Source organism: Gymnoscopelus microlampas, assembly GCF_963454915.1.
Source record: "Gymnoscopelus microlampas genome assembly, chromosome: 4".
Lineage (NCBI taxonomy): Eukaryota > Metazoa > Chordata > Actinopteri > Myctophiformes > Myctophidae > Gymnoscopelus > Gymnoscopelus microlampas.
In genome coordinates, this window is record NC_139941.1 from 55,925,146 (window position 1) to 55,935,838 (window position 10,693).

General features: G+C 42.4%; 1 protein-coding gene across 1 annotated transcript in view; it reads right to left on the reverse strand.

Annotated features, from left to right (window-relative positions):
* Nucleotides 1-1,259: 1,259 nt before the first annotated feature.
* LOC311043376 (formin-binding protein 1-like) overlaps nucleotides 1,260-10,693 on the reverse strand; it is a gene marked incomplete at its 3' end in the record, with an annotated part of 31,548 nt that continues 22,114 nt past the window's right edge. The window contains exons 15-17 of the mRNA XM_084054600.1: nucleotides 10,318-10,457; nucleotides 8,554-8,712; nucleotides 1,260-1,288 (exon numbers count right to left, since the gene is read on the reverse strand). Of these exons, the coding sequence (XP_083910726.1) occupies nucleotides 1,260-1,288; nucleotides 8,554-8,712; nucleotides 10,318-10,457 (328 nt within the window). The remainder of the gene's footprint in view (nucleotides 1,289-8,553; nucleotides 8,713-10,317; nucleotides 10,458-10,693) is intronic.

Sequence of the window (10,693 nt, forward strand, 5' to 3'; positions counted from 1 at the left end):
TTCGCACAAGCGCGTAAAGGAAACATTGATGCTACGGCAACGGAACAGCTCCTTGTCACATCCTTCCCTTACCACTAACAGACAGACAGACAGACAGACAGACAGACAGACAGACAGACAGACAGACAGACAGACAGACAGTATTTCAGGGTGTCAGTCATGCTCACAGGCGTATATCAAAGACCCAGGCCATCCAAACCATAGATATAGAAACCTAGATACCTCATTGGCCTCTGCAGTTCATTGGAGCAATGCGTCATCGTGGACGCCACATTTTGTGGGGGAAGCCACGCCTCCAAATGCATTTTGCATAACTCATAACTGGCTTGAATTCTCAACCACTTTTCATGCAGTTTGGTTTATTACAAATGTCAGACATGTAGTTATGTTATGTTATGATGATATAGGATACTTGGTTAAATACAAATAAAAACAATTTGGGGTTTCATACCAACACACCTTATCTTACATACACAGAGAGTAACAGTAACGGCAATAACTAGTTGCCCTACGCAACGTGGAGGCGGGATTGACCTGCAGCCCAGGACCAATGAGGCGTCTAGGTGTTTATGATTGACATGCAGCCCGAGGCCAATGAGATGATGCAAACCACAGCTGACGCCCACAGAGACACTAAGCTGCTAAACAGTTACTCCATAGTAATGAACCACCACACCAGGACAAAGACATGAAAATAAGCTTCGGAAACGCTAGTGACCCGTCTGTCCCCACAGAGACTGTCTGTCCTCACAAAGACTGTCTGTCCTCACACAGTCTGTCTGTCCCCGCTGTCTGTCCCCACAGAGACTGTCTGTCCCCGCTGTCTGTCCCCACAGAGACGGTCTGTCCCCACTGAGACGGTCTGTCCTTAAAGAGACTGTCTGTCTGTACGGATATTGTCTGTCCCCACTGTCTGTCCACACTATCTGTCCCCAAAGAGTCTGTCCTCACACAGACTGTTTGTCTCCAAAGAGACTGTCTGTCCTCACACAGTCTGTCTGTCCTCACAAAGACTGTCCCCTCTTTAGCCCAGCGTGTTGAACAGGTCGTCCACAAACGTGATTCATGTCTCTAATGTTAAGAAGACAAAGTGTTGATGTTTTTTGTTTGGTTTGTTTTGTGTTTGTGGAGAGTTAGTGCGTTAGTGTTACCAAATCCAGACTTCCTGTTTCCTGTACGCATCACTTCCTCTGGCTGCTTCTCGTTGACTAGTCGTCACGTCTCCCACAGCGCCTCCTAGTGGCTGAACTGGTCTACAACTAGACTAGTCGACTAGTCTGCCCAAAGCCTACAACATAGACAGACAGGCAGGCAGGCAGCAAGACAGACAGACAGACAGACAGACAGACAGACAGACAGACAGACAGACAGACAGACAGACAGACAGACAGACAGACAGGTGGACAAATAGACACAGATTGACAGACAGACATAAGGACAGACAGGCCAAAAGACAGACAGACATACACACATATAGATGCAGATTAGAAATGGCAGGTTCAGACAGAAGGCCTCAGAGATTAGTATCATTAAATTAAAATATGTTTAAATGTATTTATCAAAGGCCAGCTAAAATGGCTCCCTCCCCTTCATTTCAGCACTGTGCTCTACAACGCACTCCTCGTATACAATTGAAACAAATTTGGAAATGTTGAATAATGAGACCTGAATTATTCTATTGTTTCAGGCTCTACAAAACCATAATAGTAATAATAATAATAATAATAATGATACATAAATACATGTAATAATTTGAGCACTTTATTTGGTTTCATTTGTCACTAACTTGTACAAGTGCAAGCCATGAAATGTTGTTGACTTGTTCTGCAAATTGTGCTGCAATCTAACATAATATATTCAAGCAAAAAAATAAAATTATAATATAATAATAAAAATGTACAATTAAGAATATACATTGGGTTTGAGGTCTTGTCTTGGACAAGTACAATAGCGTTACATTTAGCAGCATTTTTACAAAAATGTACAGGTAATTACAGATATACTGTATATCACAATCTAGCTCTGGTCCATAGCATTAGAAGGAGTTCTCCGTAACGCTATGGTACTTTCCATCCTTTCCCCTCACACCCTAGTACAAATAAAAAATACACTTTCACTACTCGCCAAAACAAAGATGGTTTTATGGAGTTGAAAGCCTACTCTACTTGGGAACACTCTGAGCCCCCCACCTCACGTCTAAAATACACTTTTTGGCCAGAAATGAAAACATTTCACCGCAAGGAAGCAATGTTTTTGGTTACTCCACTGCGCCCTCTACAGATCTGGTCAATGGAGTTTTTCTATTGACCAGATTTTTCCTTCCGGTAAAATATGTTATTTTCAGGCCAAAAAGTTTATTTTAGACGTGAGGTCCCCCACCTCACTCTGAGCCCCTCGCTCAGAGTGTTCCCACTAAGGAAAGTAGGCTTTAAACATCTTAAAACCGTCTTTGTATTGGTGAGTAGCAAAAGTGTCTTTTTTTATTTTTACTAAAGACGAGAGGCTGCACAGCCTGTGGTGTGCAAAGGCTCGAAAGTCCCATAGCGATAAGGAGAACTCCTTCTAACGCTATGGACCAGAGCTATCCCAAATTAGCATTTGTTCTTAATTAGCATAGGTAGACGGCCCACCAATCCCCATAAAAGGGCATGCCTGCAGGGCCGTGTGCAAAGCTGCATGCAGAAAATCACAGATGGAAATAAAGTTCAGAGAATGTGAAGTGAAGAAGAATGAAAGCCTATAGAGTAACAAAAGTTCTGATGTCACTCGCTAATCCTGAAGTTTTTCGCAATTGAAAATAAAGTTAGGTCATCTTAGAATCGTCTCACTTAAGAATTGTGGTTCAAAAGTCAGGGAGGTGGCTCTATATCATTTCTATTATATATATATATATATATATATATATATATATATATATATATATATATATATATATATATATATATATATATATATATATATATATATATATATATATATTGTCAGGGAGGAGGCTCTGTATCGTTTATGATAGTCAGTCACTGACATTTGAGTCACTCAGTCACTCATATTTGATACAGTCTGTTTCTGGCAAAAATGTAATTAATTTGGCGGAAGTAACATTAGGTTTTCAGAATGGGGGGAAAACAACTTGACCAAGGTAGGATGCATAAATTACGTCAGACTTCGGTGCTCTATTCTAAAGTCTAAAGAGGGTCCAACTCGGCCGGCTGCAAACATATTTCTCTTTTTAATTAAATAATAAAATGTGGAGCACTTCTGCAGGAAGTGAGCAGAAAATTGTTTCATTTTGTTAATTTATTTATTGAATAAGGCAGCTCATATTAATCAACATCAATTAGACATCAATGCATATGATGTTATTACTGAAACAGAGAAGGGCACACAACTGATTCAGTTAAAAAATAAATAAATAAATAAATACATGAATAAATATAAGGTTCATTGGCCCTCATGTATCAAAGTTGCAGCACAAATTCTCTCTCTCTCTCTCTCTCTCTCTCTCTCTCTCTCTCTCTCTCTCTCTCTCTCTCTCTCTCTCTCTCTCTCTCTCTCTCTCTCTCTCTCTCTCTCTCTCTCTGCATGTGAGCACACAAACGTACGTAAGTGCGCTCTTGAGTGTGCGTATCGATTATGTTCTTATATAACAAATCCTGAGTAAGAAAACTGTTAAGTGGCTCTTTTCTCAGTTTCATATCATCAGACGGGGACTGCCCATAAGTCCGACATCCCATTACTCCGACTACGTGGCTTCCGCGTGCGGTTAGGGTTAGGGTTAGGTATAGGGTTAGTAACCGTCGGAACAATGTGCCGTCGGAACAATGACACGGCACCCGTCTGATGACATGAAACTGTGTATTTTACAGAAAAATGGGATTTCAAATCGGCAAAGTTTCCCTTTATTATACATATTAGCAACGCCATCAGCATTAGACCTGCCAAAAGCATTGCCTCTAACCCTAGAATAAATATGACCAATGCCTTTAACGTCAACCCTTCCAGAAGCAGCAACATAAAAGCGTTCAACACCAATGTTCCTGCCAAAGCTCAACACGAAGCTTAGCAACCTAATGTCCAACTGGACTTCCTGACAATCCGGGCGGCAGAGTGGAGAGAACGGGCAGAATCCCATCAGACCCTCTGACTATAGAGCCCTGCATCGGTACCTGCGAGTCCCAACGCAAATGCTTCGGTCGCGGGACAGACGGTCAATTTGCGGCCCCTGCAAATTCGCGCACCGTCCCGCAACAAACCAGATAGAGCACCTGGTCATGCTTTACTTTAGCAATTAATGAATGTCTACATTAATTCAGAGGAGAACCTAATTTACCCTACTGTGTCACGGAATCTCTCTCTCTCTCTCTCTCTCTCTCTCTCTCTCTCTCTCTCTCTCTCTCTCTCTCTCTCTCTCTCTCTCTCTCTCTCTCTCTCTCTCTCTCTCTCTCTCTCTCTCTCTCTCTCTCTCTCTCTCTCTCTCTCTCTCTCTCTCTCTCTCTCTCTCTCTCTCTCTCTCTCTCTCTCGTACGTTCTCGCGCGTTGTGCGCAGCTCGTCTTAATATACACAAACTCTCCATCTCTCCATTGTGCAACTGCTCACAAATAAACTGTCCCCTCGCTCATTCACACTCGCTCCCTCACACTCTCATTCGGTTTTGTAATGTTTTTAGATGTAAATAGAAATATTGCAGGCTTATACAGGACTGGACTGTACTATTGCTGTACTATGCGGGAGTGGCGGGCAGAAATGGACTGCGTGCAGTCAGAAATTAAATCCCTGCGGGTAAGGGCGGGCTGACTCATGCCACTGTAACCATGCACCTTATGTTAAATGTCATGCACCGTGTGTATATACACGCTTTCTTTCTTTCCTCCTTTCTTAACTCTTTAACTGCCAGAGTTTTTCAGAAAAGTGTCAAAGCCACGGCCGAGCGTTTTTTTTTACTAACCTTTGAAAAATCATAGAATATAATTTTTCACAGCGATCCACCCGGCGATCGCCTCATTACACGTACGGGGGTCTGGGAGGATCGGGGGAAAAAAAGCGTGCCGTCGGGATAATCCAGAACGTGGCTTGTTTTCGCCAAAAACGACAGAAAGCAGAGAAAATTTTACTTTTATAAATCCTGTAACACTGATCGAAACCAGCTTTCATTGTGTTGTGAGCACGTGATTTCTGGGTGTACTCTTCTTGGGCGATCCTGGGATCATTGGCAGTCAAAGAGTTAAAACTGCAAATGTCGGAGCTTGTTACGACTGTTAAATAAAGTGCTTCTGAATCGACCGGTTAATTTTTGGGGGAGTGCCAGAGATTATGAGGTTGTCACACATGAGCTTGTAGATCGGCTATTTAAAAAAGTTTTTTTTATACATTTTGAACTTGTGAAATGCATGGGACATTCTGGACAATGAGTACTTTTACTTTTGGTACTTCAAGTATATGTTGATGCCGATAGCTTTGTACTTTTACTCAAGCACATTTTTAATACGGGACTTCTACTTGTGACAGAGTATATCTACATTGCAGTATTGATACTTTTACTTAAGTAAAAGTGGATTGGAGTAAACCGGTAGATGTCTTTGAGTGTTGTGGGTCGTGTGCCAACTACTGTAAAGCGAGAAAGATGAAAATGAATGAATTAAAATAAAAGCTAAAACAAAGCGTAATCTTAATCTTAAAATATTGGCTTTAAAAGTGAACATAAATCAATATTGATATCAAAGCTAAAGCTGAATGTGGTTTTCTTTTTCGTTTAGCCTATCAAGGTTTATTTATACATTTGTTTTGGTCAGAATGTCATAAGCAGAGAACACTTAGCCCCTGTGCTGGCGGCTGACCGCCACTAGATGGCACATTTCTACAAAGATTTATAAAAAACAAGACAGGGTCTAATGAAGGCGGGGCTTCCCTGTGCAGCCTGTAGCTATATGGACAGCAATGACATCACAACTTCATCATCAGTATGATATGATGTTAGTCTTGCCCAAATATGTTGGGGGACATACATACATACAGTCATACATATGTACGTACGCATGTACTGTCTGAATGTATGCATATGCATGCATGGACATCAATATACATACAGTACATCAGAATACATATATACTAGGGATGCACGACTAATCGATCCCTATCAACGATCCCTATGATGCATGCATGCATACATACATACATACATACATACATACATACATACATACATACATACATACATACATACATACATACATACATACATACATACATACATACATACATACATACATGAATGCATAAAAACACAAACACACACAGGTAACATCATCCTTTGGTATGATTAAAGGAGAATTCCGCCCAACGTTTTTCTTGCCTTTTATATGATGTTATGATATCCTAGGACGAGTGGTAAAAAATCATAACTCCATCCCAGGTCCGCCGCAGCTAAAAACCTGTGCCTATGCGACTTGCTCTGTTTTTTTTTAGATCTGACGTTCATAGTGTCAGCACACTATGCAACGTGATTGTCTTGAATGCGCCCGACCGGGGACATTTTTCTACCCTTCCCCCTTGTCCTAGGGTATTATAACACCATATAAAAGGTGAGAAAAACGTCGGGAGGAATTCTGTGTAAACAACAGGTGTAAACATGCTAACAGAAACACATGTAGAACAGTCTGATCCACTACTGATGACATCAGCACACAACACTGTCTGGTCCACTACTGATGACATCAGCACACAACACTGTCTGGTCCACTACTGATGACATCAGCACACAACACTGTCTGGTCCACTACTGATGACATCAGCACACAACACTGTCTGGTCCACTACTGATGACATCACCACACCACATGGGTTTGGTTTAGGTAAAAGTGGCCAACTCCGGTACTGCTATTCTGGGCTCAACACAACCCAGAATAAAGTTCATGGCTCGACCAATGGGCTGGATGCATGGAGGAGGTAGTAGTCCTCCATGCATCCAGCCCGTAGCAGGACACATTAAAATGCATGCGTAAAATGTACTAGCGCTGGATCAGACCATTGAGCTACAGTGTAGCTACAGTGCTCAAGTATAACTAAAACTAAATGGAATTCTGGCCCTGACCTGGCCTAGAGGTCCGGGCACCTATAGGCTCATAAGCAGCCTGACGGCGCACCGCAGGGTTCGAGTCCTGTTCCTAATGGTCTTTGCTCTTTTTCTTTTATCCCACAACTGTGTAACCCATTTTTCACCCAGTACCAATGCCTAAGCTTGTAATCCTGGGTGCTACTCTCCCTCTGCCAGCCTGGGGAGAGCCCCAAACTGAGCTCATGCTTCCTTCAATGCATGACAGCTAGCAAGCCGCTTCTTGTCCCCTGACAGGGGGGAGTTTCCCCACGTAGCGCGTGGAAGGAACACGTTATTCCAACCTGTTCCTTTCCCCTCCATCAGGCGCCCCGGCTGACCAGGGGGAGGCAGTATAGTGACCAGGATTACTGCATGTTTTTGTGAGGGTACCTACCCTTGGGCACACGAGGAGAACATGACAACTCCACACAGAAAGGCCCTTTAACCAACCCTACCTAGGGTATGGGCACTGATGACGTGGAGGAGAGAACACGCCCCCAGGGCCCACAGCGGCCCCGGCGAGAATCGAACCCAGGACCTTCTAGCTGTGAGGCGACAGCGCTACCGACTGCGCCGCCGTGCCCCCTCTCTCCCCCTGTTTCCTTTCCATCTCTACTTAGAAAAAACAAAATAAAAACTGAATGGAATTCTATTCAAAAGACTATGAAAAAAAATTCAAGAATAATTGCTGTCAAAATTAACACTACAAGACACAAAGTGTGACATCATCAGTAAGCTGCTGCACACAGGCATGTGATGATTGATGACTGACACACAGTATGAAAACACACACACACACACACACACACACACACACACACACACACACACACACACACACACACACACACACACACACACGCGCTCTACAAAGTAGCACCCACAGGCAGCCACAGGTCAACAGGGAGGTCACGTGGGCGTCTTATAAAGGTCAAAGTTCATCAGGATATGTAATCATATAAGTATATGTGGATCAGATACAGGTCATTGTGTAGGCGCTATGATGCTGTATGTCATTAATGCTCCCATATGTTCAGAATGTAGATGATTGATCTAGTTTGCATGGGGAGTCTATGGAGGTTAAATAGACCAGTAGGTTATATATATATAAGACATCATATGTAGTTCATATGTAGGTCATAAGTCACATGTAGTTCACATGAAGTTCACATGAAGTTTATAATGTAGTTCACATGTAGTTAATATGTAGTTCATATGTAGTTCACATGTAGTTAATATGTAGTTCACATGTAGTTAATATGTAGTTCATATGTAGGTCATATGTAGTTCATATGTAGGTCATATGTAGTTCATATGTAGGTCATATGTAGTTCATATGTAGGTCATATGTAGTTCATATGTAGTTCACATGTAGTTAATATGTAGTTCATATGTAGGTCATATGTAGGTCATATGTAGGTCATATGTAGTTCATATGTAGGTCATATGTAGGTCATAGCACCTTTAGCATTGCTGTCCAGGAAGACTTTGATGTATGACGTGGGAACGTAACCCTCCTCCTCTGGGTTCCTGCGTACTCTGGTCCAGCCGTCCCCTTTGTCTTCTTCCACCACAGAAAGTAGTTCCCCCTCCACCATGGAGATGGTGCCTTCGTTCTGGCCTGGAACCACACAAATAATTACCATTACAATTTAGGCAAATTTAGCAGACGCTCTTTATCCAGAGCGACTTACAGTCAGCAAGGTTTAACACATACATCGAGTGCATAGAGACAGTGTAGTGTCTCAGTAAACTAGGATCACAGGTAAACCAAGAACCTAGCATCACTCTAAACCAGTGATTTTCAACCCTTTTCATATCAAGGTCCATTATTTATTCGGCATTGGAGTCACAGAACCACCGTTTGATGAGATTTAGACTCTCAGACCCAGGACTTAGAATATTTCGTTGTCGTTGGATTTTGTCCACAATTCCATCCATGCTGTGTTGATGTTGGTTCCATAGGAGAGACAACATAGCCTGGTTCCAGACAAATCTGACATTGCAAAAACAAAATTGCCCTTGGCAGATTAGGTCTGGCCCCTCTCAATAGAGATTTTATTTCTCTCCCTCCAAAGTTGTGAGGGACCAATCAGAGCCCAGTATGCAAATGTGGGGCGGGTTTATCACCAGAGGCATTTTTTTTATTTGACCCTCGGAAATGCAGGTTCCACACAGAGATTCCAGACTAATATCTACGCAGTGATATTAGTCTGGCCATGCCAGGCTAGAGACAACAGGCAAACGTTGATCAAAATAACAATTATTCTACATTCTCCAAGTGTGTGACTTCCTGTAAATTAAGTAATGCAGATGTTTAACAATCATTTAACTCTTGAGAGCGTACAATGAAACATTTTACGCTCTCAAGAGTTAAAGATCTAATAAGGGTCTATTTGGTTACAAACTATCCATCATTTAGCTGGGGACCACCTGGAACCCCCTCCCTGGACCACTGGTTGATCTAAACAGCATAATATCAAAAAATAAATAACCTATCAGCACCATGGACAGAGCTACCTGTCTGTCTCTCTGTACTATCAGCACCATGGACAGATCCACTCTGCTCAAACTTAGCATTGCAACCCACAGCTTACTGTATTATTGTGACTGGAAAAAAAGCCCCTTCCTCTGCAAATTGTAATATTACACGCACGCACGCACGCACGCACGCACGCACGCACGCACGCACGCACGCACGCACGCACGCACGCACGCACGCACACACACACACACACACACACACACACACACACACACACACACACACACACACACACACACACACACACACACACACACACACACACAGCACACAAAGCACACAAAGCACTCACAGCACACACACACACACAGCTCACTATGTTAGTTGGCAGAAAAACAATGTAATATGAACCAACCAACAACAACAGTTCAATTGTCTGGTTCTATTTGTCATCAACTACGAGGGCGGTCCAAAAATAACACAACAGTAAAAAGGTAACATCGGGTCCATTCTGAGATGAGCAAAGAGAGAGTGTTCCTTTCACTGGCCCAGTTAGATGTTTTGCTTATATATAATAATAATATAATATAAAAATAATGCTAATATACTGTGGCCACATTAAAAGGAAGACCTCCTCGGCTGCGAGAAGGTAGGTCTGAACAAAATGTATAACATTGTATATCTCAATACTTATAATAATAATAATAATAATAATAACAACAATAGAACACAGTACAATACCTTGGAACGGGTAAAGGGATTTGCAGGTACCGATGCTGGGTAGAGGCTCCTCATCGTCGAAGTCGTCGTCAAACTCTGAGCTTTGACGCGTTTTGAAATGATGCTCTGTACTCTGGTCCTCTGTGTAACTGCCATCAGGACTACAGACAGACAGACAGACAGACAGACAGACAGACAGACAGACAGACAGACAGGTCAGCAGGACATAGGCTGGTCTATGATATGATTGGTACTTTTTTGGTACTTTTTTCTTTCTTTTTTTCGACACCGAAACCAGTATCAGAAAAGCTGCTGACATACTGCCTACAATGCTGGTATCGGTGAGTATGACAGTCTATGACATTCTGATACCAACCAATAACCAATACCATTTATT